At 41.7% G+C, this 15749-nt stretch overlaps 1 protein-coding gene across 1 annotated transcript; it reads left to right on the top strand.

The window, feature by feature from the left end:
* Positions 1 to 4275: 4275 nt before the first annotated feature.
* LOC105930835 lies at positions 4276 to 15749 on the top strand. Its single transcript, XM_021319823.2, is given in 4 exon segments — positions 4276 to 4399; positions 4486 to 4596; positions 8443 to 9024; positions 9026 to 15749. Coding segments are annotated over 2 exon segments (6108 nt in total). The 5' UTR covers positions 4276 to 4399; positions 4486 to 4596; positions 8443 to 8549; the 3' UTR covers positions 14659 to 15749.

A 15749-nucleotide genomic window follows, 5' to 3' on the forward strand; every position in this document is an offset into this window, starting at 1 on the left:
ACAAGGTGTGGCAATAAACTTTGGAAACTGAAATTAAACACAGCTTTCTAACAAATGCTAATCCATAATTAATGATTCCTTTTCCACACAGAGCCAGCATGGTTTGGATTGTTTCTTTTCTGTTAAATTAAATCATCATTTGTAAACTTCTTCTTTGTCGGGTATTAAAATTGGTTTGACAACATAAAAGCAGATAAATAATCAGATTTCCTCCCCTAACAGTGGGAATCTGTTAGGGGAGAAACACTTTGTCCCCAGCACTACATAGTAAAAGCAATTCCATCCTTTACCTTCTCTTCTAATCACTAGCACAAGATATGTAATTATTTTTTCAGTCTTTTTCCAACAATTGCACATTAGACGTGGGAAAAGGAAAGATACAGTCATACTCAATAAATTAGATTGAAAACTCAATTTTTGTCTGTAACCCTATTCGCTAAATGAAGCTGTAATGTTTTGTGGTGAGCTTTTGATCCACATGTGATAGTCTCAGGAGACAATAATCAATGTTGAACAGATTTATTGTAATACAAAGATTGTGATGTACAGGCCAGGAGGTACACTACAACGAAGAGGGTGAGAATCTGTCAACTGATCTTACTGGTCTAAGGTCCATGACTGAAGCCAAGGGAGGTGTAAGCAGACGCCAAAGGGGTGTTGGTCCAAGTGTTGAGCATGGTCTCAGAATGCACTTATTGGTGAAGCATTGGAGGGCGGGCAGGTTGAGGCGCAGAGGTTCCAGTCAATGCGAGTTTAAGGTTGCCGGTCCAAGAAGGAAGTAGTCCAAGAGAATATGGTGCAAGGAGATTTAAAAAGCGGATCCAGAAAGCTTCAATAACAAAAGATCCAGAGGAAAACTCCAGCGGTGACCTTGGAAACAAATAGTGTGTGCAGTAGAGCACAGAGCCAGGAAACTACAAGACGATCAAACACCAGGAACATTCATGGAGGGCTAGACGTTGACACTCAGGTGTGAAATGACCAGCAGCCAGCTCCTCTTCAACTCCTGCACATGAGCTTGATGAATCACATGGGAAACCTGCAGCGCCATGCAGGAGAAACAAACACAACACCACACAGATCCCTGACAAAGACACATTATGTGAATTAATTACACACAGGCAGATGTTTTCAAGCCTTTATATATGTTAGTTATGATAATCATCTGTTTACAAGAAACGCAAAAACTGTAAGATTAGAACAGTACAGCAGATCAATACTTTTTATATCAAAAGTATTTTTAATACCTGCTTAAAAGTGTCATGGTTCAGTTTTGGCCTTTGTTATTTTTCAGCACCTCCTCCACTCCCTCAACAATCAGTCACACATGTTAGGCACCAATCAGTCAGAACTCACTTCACCTGCCAGTCTCTCTATATAAGCTTCCTTCAGTTTGCTCCTCGTCGCCGGCTTGTCTTCAGTCTCTATCAACACCACGCCTGTCAAGTCCTGTTCTCATCAGTCTTCACTCACTCCACGTCTGTCAGCCTAGTTTGGTCCCTGCTTAGTTGCTGGATCTCCTGCTACCCCTGTGCACCAAGTAAGGTCTCTGCTAGTTGCTGGATCACCTGCTACCTCTGTGCTCCAAGTAAGCACTCCGCTTTGCTGCTGGTTCTCCTGCTACCTTTGCACCTCTGGTTCGCCAACAGTCCTGCTTCTCAAGAACTCTCTCTCATACTGCATCTCTGGTTTGAAAGTTGTCCTAGCACCTCCTTGTACTCGACACGAGATCCAGCTCTGAATTCTCCAGTCTCTTCCAGTCAGCCTGCTCATGCACCCATCATCTCCTGTCCGGTAACAAACTTTGGTCATCATCATCCATAACTCAGTACTTTAATAAACTGCAAAAAAACAAGCTCTGTGTGTGCGTGCTCTGCCCGGGTACACGAAAACAAATCATGACAAAAAGTTATTTTCCAAAAGGCACTGACAGACATATTGTAATTCATTCACTATGACTATAGATATAAATAAGTAGGTATTGATTATTGAAGACAGATATTGCTCCAAGCTGTAAATGGAATAAAATGCACCTATTTAGTCTAACTGCCAGTAAATTAACATCAACATTTCTTGTACTGTTAAACTGCCATGATGAATGCCTAACATTATGTTTGACTGCTGACTGTCCTAAGTCTCGTCTTCATGCAGTTATTTGTTTCCAACTTTTTCCGACATCCTAACCTCCTCCGCTGATAGGTCCGCCTTTGTTGGTTAAAACTATTGTGAACTACAGCTCAGACATAGCAATACAACTGAACTTCCATTCTAACTGCTGAAAACTAGTTTCTCAAGCTGCTTTAACAAAGAAGATACCATCTGTTACTTTTTTCTAATGTCCTCATTCACAAGCTCTCACTTCTACCCTGACCTATTTCTTTACACTTTGATTACACACACACACACACACACACACACACACACACACACACACACACACACACACACACACACACACACACACACACACTGTTCATTTGTTCATTTAGTTCTAGACAAATAGGGGAAGTCCAATGTCAAATTGAAAGTATATTAAAAACCCAGCGCCTTACAATCTTTGAACTTTTTCTCATTTTGTGTGCTTGAAACCAGTTTGCCTTATATGGATTTTATGTGATGAAGCAGTTAAATGTAGCATATTATTATGAAGTGAAAAAAACAGAACGTGGTTTTTTAAGATTTTATTGAAATAGCCATCTTAAAAATGTGCTATGCAATTGTTTCCACTGTTTAATACGTTATAGAACGAGCTTTCAGTGACAGCAACGACTGTAGTTACCGCAAGTCTTTGTGTCTTTACCACCTGACATTTTTAGTCATTCTTTGCAAAATACCCCAAGCCCATTTAGCTTGGATGGAGAGTTTCTGTGAACATCAATTTAAAAAAAAAAATATTTCTGCAGAATCTTGCTTGGATTTAGGCCTGGCCTTTCACCGGGTCATTTTAACCCATGAATATGTTTTAGTGTTTAGGTCAAATTTTGGTCTCATCTGACCATAGAACCCAACCGCTTGTTGAAAGCTGCAAAAGGAACATCTGATGACTTTAATTAATTTCTTTCCACTCCTCATAAACGCCACCGGTAGTTTCCCCGCCAACAAATTCTCCCATCTAAACTCTAGATCTCTGCAGCTCTTCTAGAGGAGCCTGTTCACTGCTTCTCTCACAAACTCCGTTGCTCAGCTTCTTAGTTCAGGTGGAGAGCCATGCCTCAGTAGGTTCACAGTCGTGATACACTTTCCCCAACTTTGAAAAGAATTTGATTTATAACCCAACCCTTATCAAACCACTCCAAAGGTGTATCCCTGATATTTCTGCTACAATTATACTGAGATTAAATTACATATGGCTGGAGAATGTTTACTAACAAGGCAAATTCTGACAGCAGTTGCCTGCACCAGTTTTTAGGGATACACAGAAGTTGGTGACAGAAATTGGTCCTATACAAAAGAAGTTTTAACAAGAAATATAGGAATTTGTAAAACTAGTGGCCCAAGGGTTTTGCTACAATGAGAAATGCTGTAGTCTCTCGACCCTGTAACAAGAATAGGTGCTTAAAAATTATACTTTGACATGTATCACTAATTATAAAACCATAAAGATTTTTTTCATTGATCTGTTGACTAGTGCTTGCACAGTTGAGATTAGAGGGGCAAAAACAAATCTCTACTTTTGGAATGCACCGGGATCATTTATGTATTGTCTTACCATGAAATAATGAGTAAACAAAACACAACAACCACCCCACACCCTAGTTTCTGCATAATCTCGCAGCAACAACAGCTGCATTAGTCCTAAAACTAGACTGCCCGGTCACACGTTTCCACGTCATGGCTTTGTAAACAAAACTTGAGCAACAAGAATGAGTCCAATCATGCCTTGGTCATGCCAGGCCCCAGACATCTGCATCCACCGAGTCTAATCTGGACTTTTGTGAGGCAATGCACTAGATCAGAGACTTGTTTCTCTGAATGACTCAGGCAATATAACTTGGCTGCTAAATATGAGCCTGTGTTGTAACCAGGTAAGTTCACCCACAGCCACCAGGTATTGTCCAAACAACTCAGTCCCTCCCCTTCTTTGACAAGAGGATCCTGTCTTGTTTTCAAAGGTGCCAGACAGTAAAAAAAAAGATCAATGCTAGGGCCAATCAGATCTGAATACTTAGTTCCAAAAATAACCAATGACAGTGTCCGTTTCGCCCTGGCAAGCCTGTCTTGCCCTGCCACTTGACACCTACTGGTTATTCCAATGAGAGGCATCAAGCTGGGCCCTGTGTTGCTGCTCAGTTTGGCCACGCTGACTTGTGTGTCTATTTTAGTATGTTGAGAGCTCGCGCTGAGCGGGCCGGCCACACCACCGCATTTGAACATGGATCCAGGGGCTTGACTCACTGAGGTGAGTTTTCTTTGTTCTTTATCTTAAATAGGAAACTTTAGAAGAAGTCTTTAATGAACATCTACTAACTGGAATATTTTCTGCAGGTGCTGCTCTGGATTGCCGGATTTAACTTTGGGAATTTGTTTTTAACCGTACTCTAGTCTGTGTAGAGCATTTAGACTTCTTGCTCTGAGCATGACACACCCATCACCAAGGTAAAAAAAGCATTGTGTATCTATTTTGGTGCTTATTAAATCACAGTGTGAGAAATTACTAAAAACAATATGTGATAGTGGCAGCTACCTAAAGTTTCTGACTAAATACTTCTGCTTCTGTTTCCTTACCATTAAACCACTAAACAGACATGCCGTCATGTCTTTTTCACCGATAATAAAACATCCACAGGGAAAATGAAGAATTACCCTCGATAATTTAAGTCTTTTTACTGTACAGTTAGCTGGGCTATCTGAGTTCTTGAGTATAAATACACAAGCAGATGCTGGGAAAGTACCGTGGTTGCTAACTGATCTCCAGCTATGAGAGTTGGAAGATTGTTGGCAACCAGGAGCTCCTAGAAAGCCAAAATATTCTGTAAGTCTGATCTTAGATGGAATAGCATATAATAGAAATGACCTTTATTGTCCCTCAGTGGTAAGATTCAGGTTTACAAGCAGCAACATGAAAGGCAAATAGAAAAATGCGGATACACACAAAGGTAAAAATATAGAAACAAAACATAAGAGTAATGGGACTGAGCAGTAAGTGCAAATTTACAACATGAGACAAATACTGTTCAGTTATTAGAAATGGTGCATTCGGAAATGTGCAACTGAGCAGGGTAAATTAAAACATTTACAAAACACATATTTTTATATGTACATTACACAACATACTGTTTACAAGACTGAGAGACACTATGCCAAAACAGCAGGGACGTAAAGACTTATCGAGTTTGCTGGGAGCAGTGACGTGGTCTAACAGCAGCTTAGGATGCAGATATCTCCAACTGAAGGAGCTCTAGCTCTGCAACATTCTCACACATAGGGTGAGAAACACTGTCCAACAGGGATGTTAATTTTTGTAAAGTCATTCTGTCTCCCACCTCTTGCACTTGCTCGAGGGGGCATCCTAGTACACCGTTGGCCTCTCTGATGAGCTTATCAGCCTCTCAGCTGTAGATAAGCTGCTGCTCCATCTAACTACACCAAAGAGGAAAGCACCAAAGAAGAAAGGCTGAAGCTGCCACAGAGTCAATGAAGGTCTTCATGAGCGCCCCTTGCACTCCAAAAGACCTCAGCCTCCTCAGCAGGTCTGCCCTGACCCTTCCTGTAAAGAGCATCCGTGGTAAACTGGACTCCAGTCCAGTTTGTTGTCCAGGTGAACACACAGGTGCCACTATCTCAACATCAGCTCCCTAGATGTTCATTGTTGTCGATGTGGTAGGTCTGCACCTGCTGAATCCATGTCTAGATATCCTCACATGTGATGAGGCTGACTATGGCAGAGTCATCTGAGAGTTTCTGAAGATGGCAGCCTGAGAAGCTGATGGAGAAGTCTGCAGTATAGAAGGTGAACAGTGTCAGCCCAGTTCCCTGTTGGGTCCCCGTACTGCAGACCAGCCTATCAGAGACGGATAGAGTGCATATAGTGAAGTCAATAGGTTCTTGGTAGGTTTACCTATAGGTAATTAAACTGAGGGATATTGTCAAATTACATTTTTATCTAAAATAGTTCCCTTCACTGTGGCATAAGAATGTCATACTGCAGTTTTGTAGAAATGTGAAGAACTCTCTGTGGTGAAGTGGAGTGGAGTGGTGGAAAGCAAACAGCTAGATCAACACTCTGTTTGAATTGATTTTAAATCATTAAAACAACTCAAACTAAAAATGCTATTTATTTGGGATACAATGCCATTTTACTGAATATTGAATTACTTAAATTTATCAAGAGACTTTTGTTAAGTTTGTTGCTACTTTTTCAGGCTGAACAACTTCGGAACGGTGGAAAGCTAGCCTAGTCAGTTTCCCAGTTTTAGCTGATTTCTTTTTTGTTCAACCACTGAAACTGAAAATGTTCAGATCCATGGGGAATATTAACGAATCTCAAACATCAACCCTTTCAAGAGACCTTTATTAAGTTTGTTGCAGTTTTTTAGCTGAATACTTTCCTTTTTTTGCACCAAAGTGCCTTTGATTTGGATTGTTGGCCTTTTATAGCTGTGAGTGATCATTTCAGAACACTTGCGTGACCTAGAAAAACATGGGCAATGCTCCAGTTTAACCAAATATATCAGGGGTTCTGTCTGACTAATTGTCAGACTACGTATATACGCTCCATCGCTTTGATGTTACCAAACAGAGAAAGAGACACATTTAAAAACTGTCTCTTTCACAAGTGTAGACATTTAAATATACATTGATATAGCATTGTACCCTAAGAGTATAAACATTTTAAGTTGGATTTGTCTTCACTTGCTAAAATCAAGTAAAAACAAGTGAAACTAGTAGTAGACCACTAGTAAACCTGTCTTTACTAGTGGTCAGCCTTCCACTACTCGCATGAGTGAATAACCACAAACCTATTGTTTTATGAAAGCGCAGATGTCTTGTGTCCACAAATATGGAGTTGTATAGCACAAAAATATTTTTTTTGTTTGAGTTTTTAACAGTTAAATTTAGCAAAAGCGAGAGGGTGGTTCATCTGACCAGTTGTTAGCTTTCCATTCATCTGAGGATTTAACCACTTTTCTACAAACACACAGCATAAAATATCACAAAAACTATTTTTCAGGTCAGGGGATGACATAACTTCACTTTGAATAAATCTGAGCATCCCCTTTGAGTCATAAGTATAAAAGTAACCATGATTAGTTCAACATTCCTATCTAACTTTTCATCAAATCATCTGTCACTGTAACATGAACATTTCTAAACAACTTATACTTATTATCTTGATGTGTTTCATTGTACTCGAACAGTTAGATCCCGTGACTCGTGAAGGCTTTATCTTTTATTTGTTCAAACATATTTTCTTTGAGGAGATGGTTGCATGGGTAGCTGAAGCCTCAGGTTTTGTGTCAGTGGCAGGCTCTCAGGTCAGGCGGTATAAATGGGTTACTGAACTATTCTGAGAACTCAGAGTGGCTAGAGCAAGATACAGTAGAGCAGCTGTTGCTAAGGTAGACTGAGATTTGTGATCGTGTCTCGTTTCCTGTGCCACATGCTACAACCTAACTGTTTAATAGCTTTGAAAGTGTCTGCAATAGTCTGCATGTTTTCTTCCCAGATTTAATTCCTCTTAATAAAGTAAATTGTATGTAGGGGATGGAACCGTATTGTGCTTTTCCAAATGACACATGAACCAAATTATTGTTACATTTTCACGGCATTTCTTTCATGCAAATGGAACAAAACATTATTTCTTTAAGCAAGCACCAATGCTGTTGGTGCTAACTGCTTGAAGCAGGCATTGCTTAAAATAGCCAAGTGCATGCTCTGAAGTGTTTGTCTGCTCTCTGCATAGCTTTAGCATGGTCCAAGCCACCACATGTTGTGTACATAAAGGACATGAGTGCAACAGGAGTTATATTCCTTTTAGATTAATGCTTTTTTTAAGTCTTAGAAGCAATGAAAATGGGTAAACATATGGGTTTAAGTGTGCTTAACAAGGGCAAAAATGTGTTAGCTGACTGGGTCAGAGCATCTCCAAAACTGCAGCCCTAGCAGAGAATTCCCTGTCGGCAGAAGTCCAAATCTATCAAAAATGGTCCAAGAATGGATCAGCGGTGAACCAGACCACGCGCTCTTTGATGCATGTAGGAAGCAAAGGCTGGAAAGCTACTGCGGATCAAATTACCAAAGAAGTAATACTTGTTTTGATATTAATTATCAAGGGTAACACAATGCATTGCATTTTGTTTGGGCACAACCACAGTCAGTGTAGCCATTCTTGTCATAATTTAATGTCTGATTGGTCAATTATGGGAGTCTTTTGAGTTTCTGGCTGCTTACATTGCAAAACACAGTGCTATACTGACATTTAATATTTTGGCTTCTTTTTAGGTGAATGACAGGTCCCAAGAGTTCACTGATGTTGGCATATCAACTGAGCTCCAGCAGCAACAGATGACACGAGACTGGTGATGAAAAAATAGCGACTTGCCGACACCATGAGCTGTGTGGAAAAGCGACACATAAACCATCGGATGGGAAGCATGCTCCATCATCGGTTCCCCAATGGCTTCACGGACCTGTTCATGGACGAGACGGATCGAGAGGTCAGCACCCTGACCGACAGGGCCTTCCGTAGTCTCTGCATTGGAGATGACGCGGTGTACAACGATGACTTTTTATATGGATACTCGCCGTACAGCTGCCTCAAGCCTTTGGCAGGGGATCCCTTTAAAAAGAATCCACAGAAGGACTCTAAAAAAGCAGAGCAACACAAACCCAATAAAAGCAATGCACAGCCCTGGAAACAGCAACATCAGGACAACATATCCCACATGTCCTCCTTCCTAAAGGTGCTAAGTGCAGCAGAGGAAAGAAATGGAGGTATGACAGACTCTAATGGCGAATCATGGGATAAATCTGCACTTCGCAGCATAGAAAGAGAGCTTTCAGAATTCTCCTCCGGATTATCACACTAGTCTCACCAATAGACATTACAATAAAGATCCGCACCCTCAGTCTGGTGGTGGCTCTAATAAAAAATGTAAGGATGCCAGCCTTCCATCAGGGAAACTGACAAAGACTAAAAATGGCAAATCCACAGTAAAGCTGAGAAAACTCAACATCAAAAACTTTTTTCTCCACAGTGAGTTTAGTCCTTTCCAAACATGGACAGATTTGAACCGGTACCCCTTTGGTCAAGATAACACAGTCACAGATATTCTCTCTCCCGACAATGTTCCTAAATGGTATGACTTCCCCTTTTACAAGGAGCTGACTGAGGCACATACAACAGAAAGTCTGCATGCTGACCAAGTGCAGTCATGTGACAAAGTAGAAGTTGAGTCCTCTGCTGCCAAAGTTCCTGAACCCACCCCAGCCCCTCCTCCGCCAAAGGTCCTGCCAAAGCCTGCTGCCTCTCTGACTGGCAAGAGGTGCTCTTCAGATGGAGGGGAGAAAAATGCTGCCCCATGGAGGCGCAACGGGCCTAGGGCAAAAAGTGCAATTCCAGCAAATCAACTTGGAAAACCACCTCAAGAAAGTCATTTAAAACCAATGGATGAAAACATTTTGGTGGTCAAAAAGGATGTTGAAACGGTAGAAGTTACGGCAATTCAGGAGGTCAGTTCTTTAGCCTCTACACCATTCAGCATCTGTCAGCTAATGACTCCTGTCATTCCCTCCAGACAGCCAACGGAAACTTCAGAGATTTTCCAAGCAGTTCTCTCTCCCTCTGTCCTTGACCTTCTGAGTAGACCGCACTCTGAGGCCAAAGTAACCCCTGAACCTCCGGTCAAGCGAGAAACCTACAAATCGCTTGCATCCAGCATCCTCTTCAACTTGAAAGACAACAGAAAGCGGGTGAAGAGTCGGTACAGTCCACATAAATTCAAAACTCTTGAGCTCTGTGAAGGAGCCCTCCAATCTCCACCCTCAGATAATCATCCTCCTTCTGAGGGCAGTGGCTCTGGTTTGAGTACACCTGCCATTTCAAAAGATGGGCTGACAGTTAGCGGTCCTGTCCTGGAACACATAGTATCTCCATCAGATTTTGAGCTGACAACGTATGCCGCTGACAAGCCTGTATCAGATTATTTGTTGACAAATTTACTGCAGACTAGATGTGATGCTGGCAGTATCGATCTTGGAGAGGAGAACTCCACTTCCCCATTTATACCCTCAAAGAAGAACAAGAGTCCAATGGCAAAAAAGCAAAATTATCCATCTCTGAATTTGTACAAGAAAGCCAATCAAGCTGACAGTGATCCAAAATATCTTCAAGTACCACAGAGCAATAACATTTCTGCTAACACCGATCTAACAATTGATGCGAAAAACAGAGAGCTTCCTCCAAATGCACTGCCAACAAACACAGGGCTTTCACCAAGTACTTTAAATGTCATCAAAGATTATTCACCCATGATTTCACCCCACACACTAGAGAAAGGGGGGATATTGTCAGGGGGGAGAACACAGCCAAATGTCCCAGAGAAAACTGGACGGTCAGTGAAAGGCACAAAGGAGTTTGCAGCTCAGCTGGCTCACCAGGAAGACAACACAGGTGGCCAAACTATCAGTGCAACAAATGTAATCAGAGCAGCAAAGGAAGCCATTAATGCAGCCAAAAATAAAGCTCGATCAGCAAGTCATTCAGAATGCAACAGCAAGCTGATGCCAGATGCAGACCTAATGAGGCAGAAAGAAATGGATCAGAGAGTTTCAAAAGAACCCTTTGAAAGCAGGGGGGATAGTTTGGTAACAGTACACAACTGTGGCTTATTGCGAAATGAGCCATCTAGTGCAGCACTGGTTGGTGAAAACAGCAATGTAAACAAAGAGCCTCCACCAGTGCCAAAGAAAAATTTTGCTAAGTCCGATCTAAAGCTCTGCTTGTCTCTTGACAAGCAGGAAAGACATTATTCTGACAAACCCTCTAATGGCGATTTGATAGACGTCAAGCCAGATGTACCGACTAAAGATAGTGAACCTGTCCAGAAACAAGGCAAACCTAAAAATGTTTTCTCATCCAGACAGAACAATTTTATCAAACATCAGAGATATGCGCTGCCAGGTGACGAGCAAGCGAAGGAGTACAAGGAAAGCAATTTGAACGTGAACGCAAAAATGGAGACAGACGTGGAGATGAAGTCAATTGGAGATATAGGAGATAGCGAGCATATTTTCAATGATTTGCAGGCTTTGAAAGAGCTGGAAAGAGCACGACTTGGCGATCGCATGCTTGAGAATGTGAAGAGCAAACTGGAGGTTTTTAACATTGATGAGGAGGCAAAGGCTAAAAACTGTTTAATCTCTAGGGAGCTTCGCAATATAAAGAGAGGTATGCTTTCGATGAGAGGAAACACATTGGCAAAGAGAAAAATATTTGCAGAGAAGGAGCAGAGCAAGCAGGAAATCTTCGCAAAGTTAGATAGTAACGTCATTGTGAACAAAGCGCTTCTAAATGATAACTATGACAAAGCTAAGATGGCACTTGAGGAGATCATCTCAGAGCGGGAGAGGAGAAGGTATAAATTCACAGAGCAGGACACAGTTCTGTCATCTGAAGATAACGTTCTAGACGAAAGTTGTGAAACATGGCCGCAGGACCGTAAAAAACATGACAAAGACTGTTTGATAAAACAGAGAGAAGAAAAGGATGACAACACTTCTCCACTTAAAGAGAATAACCTAAATCAGAGATTAGGTGACTTGAGAGTATCAGAAACTAGACATAGACCTGTTGAAACTCAGAGAATGGGCAGCAGGGTAGCGCTACCTGCCATGGACACAGTGGACAGGGAACTCAGTTTAGTCCTAAATACTAAAGATGTGAGAGAAAAGTTAGCTAATAATCATACTCATATTCGAGAGGACAGTTTGCCAGAAACAGCAAGAAAGGTATGTAAAGACAGTGAGGAGTACTTGACGAAGGGAAGGGAGGACAAGAGGTTAGATGCTCCCCCGGTTCCTCCCAGAAGCAAAAAAGGTGTTAGTAGACAAGATGAGAGTGCACCCAACGACAAAGAGCCAGCAGGTGACATAATCTATGGTAAAAGTGAAACTTTTGAAAACAATACAGACCAGTTATGCAACATCAGGACAGGCTCTGAAATATACACAAGTGCAGATACTGAAGAAGCTTTGCCTAGTCAGCATGGAACTTCTTATAAAGAGAGGCAGGATGAGGTGGACAATGGCAGTTTAAAACTACGTTCTGCAGCAGATACACTTACACTTAACAACCTAATTCTAAACACAAGTCCAAAAGCCACAGCTGAAGAAACCTGCAAGGTTAAACAAAAAGCCCCCTTAAAACCAGACTCTTTAATTAAGCATGATGATGATATGATCAAAAACGTCACACCAGAAGAAGAGCCTTCCAGAATGACTAATAAGAATCTAAATATGGATGCAGAAGAACTTGATGAAATCTCCAGAAACATTGTGTCCCCTTTGCTGCTAGTAAAAGGTGCAAACATTGCACAGAGCCCACCTGATCAAGCCAGCTTGTCCTCAAAGTCCTCCTATTTCTCTGTGGAAAGCACACTGCACAGAACCACAGAGAATGAGTCGAATGTCTTCCACTCTTTAGGGAACTCACCAGCAGAGGTGGACCTGGTTAATGAACCAGGACAGACCATTTCACAGAGCAATTCAAATACCGCAGGGGCAGAATACTCTTGTTTAAGTGATCATGAAAGTGAGCGGGAGGGCATAAAGCAGCTGGTAAAGTCTACCCAAAATCAACCAGACCAGTATGTGGACAGCAATGAGAAAACGAACGTCCACACAGAAGCAGTTAGCAATGAAGAAAACAATTCAACAACATCATCGTCTAGCACTTTTTCTCCAACTTTAGGAATCCCGGCCTTGTTCAAAGTGAAAGACAACAGTTTCAACTCAAAGACAAAGAAGCCTGTACTGCCCTGGTCTCCAAGAGGTAGTCTCAACGGATCTGAGAAAACCAACCAAACAGACAAAATGTTACATCAGACCAAGGAAAACCCAGAGCCCTCACAGGTAAATGACACTTCTACCAACAACAGCACCATATCTCCGACTGAAGTCTTTAAAGGTAAAGAGGTTTCAACATGCGAATCACCACTGTTTTTGGCTTTATCCTCAAATGTCCTAACTGAAAATTTCAAAACATCCCAAACTGAAAATTCTCTAGTAGTCCCTCTGGAGGACGAAAGGTTTTCTCGGGTGACCCCATCATCTGAAGGCATGGAGAGCGTACCAGCTAGTACTGCTGACCCAACTGAGGATAGCATGGCAGAAGATAAAGTACTTGCAGAGAGTGAAGAGACAAAGGACATCAGTGAACAATCAGGATTTATTTCTAGTGGTAATGACAGCCAAACTGGGCTGCCCAAGCCTCCAGCAGTTTTACCAAAATCGGAAAAAGCAGTACAAAAAGCCATCAAACTGACAAACAGAAGGATGAAGAAGGAAGAGACACAGAAGTCTTCTCAAAAATCATCCCAAAGCAACAGCAAACACAGAACAGAAAAAACAAGGAACGATAAAGCAGAGCATAAAAGCAACGGCAGTGCTAAAACTAGCAGGAGTGGTGAAAAAAAGCACAAAGATGGCAATCGCCACCACAGCAATGATAGTAATGCCCAGGGTGAGTGCCACAATAAGAACAACAAGCAAAACAAAGTAGAAACAAACCACAGGACCCGGAGACCGACTCGGGATTCAGAGGAAGGAAATAACCAAAGTGCAGATGGAAGGCCCAATCTAGCATCAGAAAGACAAGGTCGCAGCACTGACAGACATGCTAGAGAGAAGCCAGAGCACAGAGATTATAGCAATGACAGTGTCATCAGTCATGTGCCCGTATACAAAGCTCATGTCAGCGAAAGGCCCATGTCAGACAGGCCTTTCAATCGATCCCAGAGCATAGATAGGTATCTGGGGGGCAAAGCAGAGCGCAGGCTTAGTGCTGATCTGCCAGTCAGCGACAAGCTCGAACCCAGGACTCAGCGGATTGAGGAATCTATCATGCATGAGCTTCAACAGAGAGGCAGAGCCAAAGACAAGCCAAGCGGAGGCCACCCATTGAGAAGGAGTCAAAGTATTGACACGTATCGCACTGAGATCCCACCTCTGTCCCGACAGTCTAGTCACCCCAGCCAGTTTTCTCGTCAATCCAGCATGGAGCATGCTGTTTTCACGCAGTCCATCCCTATGACCCAACGGAAACTCCTCCAGGATCCAGACTCTGGGCAATACTTCTTTGTTGACCTGCCCGTACAAGTCAAGACAAAAACCTTCTTTGATCCCGGTACAGGAAGCTATGTTCAGCTGCCAGTCCAGTCACCAGACGGTGGTGTTCCTCAAGCGCCCCACGTAGAGGTTCTGACTTCACCACTGGTCGTTTACCACAGTTTTGTGCCAGTCCCTCTGTCCCCCATGGCTCAGAAAGCCCCTATCCAAGCATCTCACGTGAAACCAAACATGGTAAAGCAAAGGCATCAAGAAACGGCAAGGCAAATGCACATTAAAGAGGGACAGCCTTACTTAGAGCCTGCGTATGGTCAACATGAACTGATGTTAGGGGAGTTCTTGGGCACAGAAGAGCTGGACTGTCCCTGCTGATGGGCTCTTTGTTTCTCTACATTGTGGTGTTTGCTGCATTCCCGGAGTTGTTTTTGTGATGTTCCGTCATGGTTTAGCCTTTTTCCGACTGATCCTGACTTGTTTTATTTTGGGTTTCCTACAGTTTCCAGATGAAAGCAAAAAAAAAAAAACCCAAAAAAGACGTTGCATCACTTATTTCATCCCAATTTCACTTATACCAGGAGGAAAAAAGGCCCACCTGCAAACACCACATAAATAGACCTGGACATGCAAAAGCAACCCCGTGAATGAGAGCTTTTTTCAGCTCATGTCTTTCTTTTCTTGGTTTTGGTTGACCTTGATTTTTGCTAACACAATACAGAATGTGTCCTAGTTTTCAGCCCGTCTTTCAGCCTCTGCAGCATTTCTGTACAGGAATGAATCTGAGTTATGTACAAATTTAGAAGAAATACAGTTTTTTGGAATGATCCTTGTTGTATGCAGCTGTAAAAATATGAATTTGTGTTGAAATGTGCAGCAACTGAGGAGAAGAAGGGACACGTACAATTGATGTAAATAATATATTTAAGTTTAAACAGAGAAGATATGCTTCAATGTGAATTGTTTATATTTTGTAAAGGCTAGCAGTTTGATATGTACTGCAGTAGTAGTAATAAATCTTCACAACTTGTCAGGTATTATGGGTTTTGTTTTCTTACGTGGTAATTTTGTTGCCCTTCTATTTTCATCTAAGTTAAAAACCCTTCATATTACTTGAATCTACCCAACAGTAACTTAGAAAAACATTAAGTAATTTGTATACTATTGATTTTGACAGTTAAAATTCACATAAAAAAACATCTTAGGACATTTTTTGCATGTGTTTAAATAAACATCGGCTGAATGTGTCTTGAACATTACAAATTCCAGTTATTGGAAAAGCTTGAATACAATTGCATTTAAAAGTTGTTGTTTTTTCACATGTGCATAAGAATTAGTTTCAGTTTTTTTCTTCTTTTTCTAATTTTATTTTTTTGCATTTACATTTACAACTTTCTCAGCTATAGTCATGCAGGGCTATCTTGTGTCTGTGATCCATTCCAGTGAATTAAATGACTGCTTTCACCAGA

Source organism: Fundulus heteroclitus, chromosome 10, assembly GCF_011125445.2.
Source record: "Fundulus heteroclitus isolate FHET01 chromosome 10, MU-UCD_Fhet_4.1, whole genome shotgun sequence".
Taxonomy (NCBI): domain Eukaryota; kingdom Metazoa; phylum Chordata; class Actinopteri; order Cyprinodontiformes; family Fundulidae; genus Fundulus; species Fundulus heteroclitus.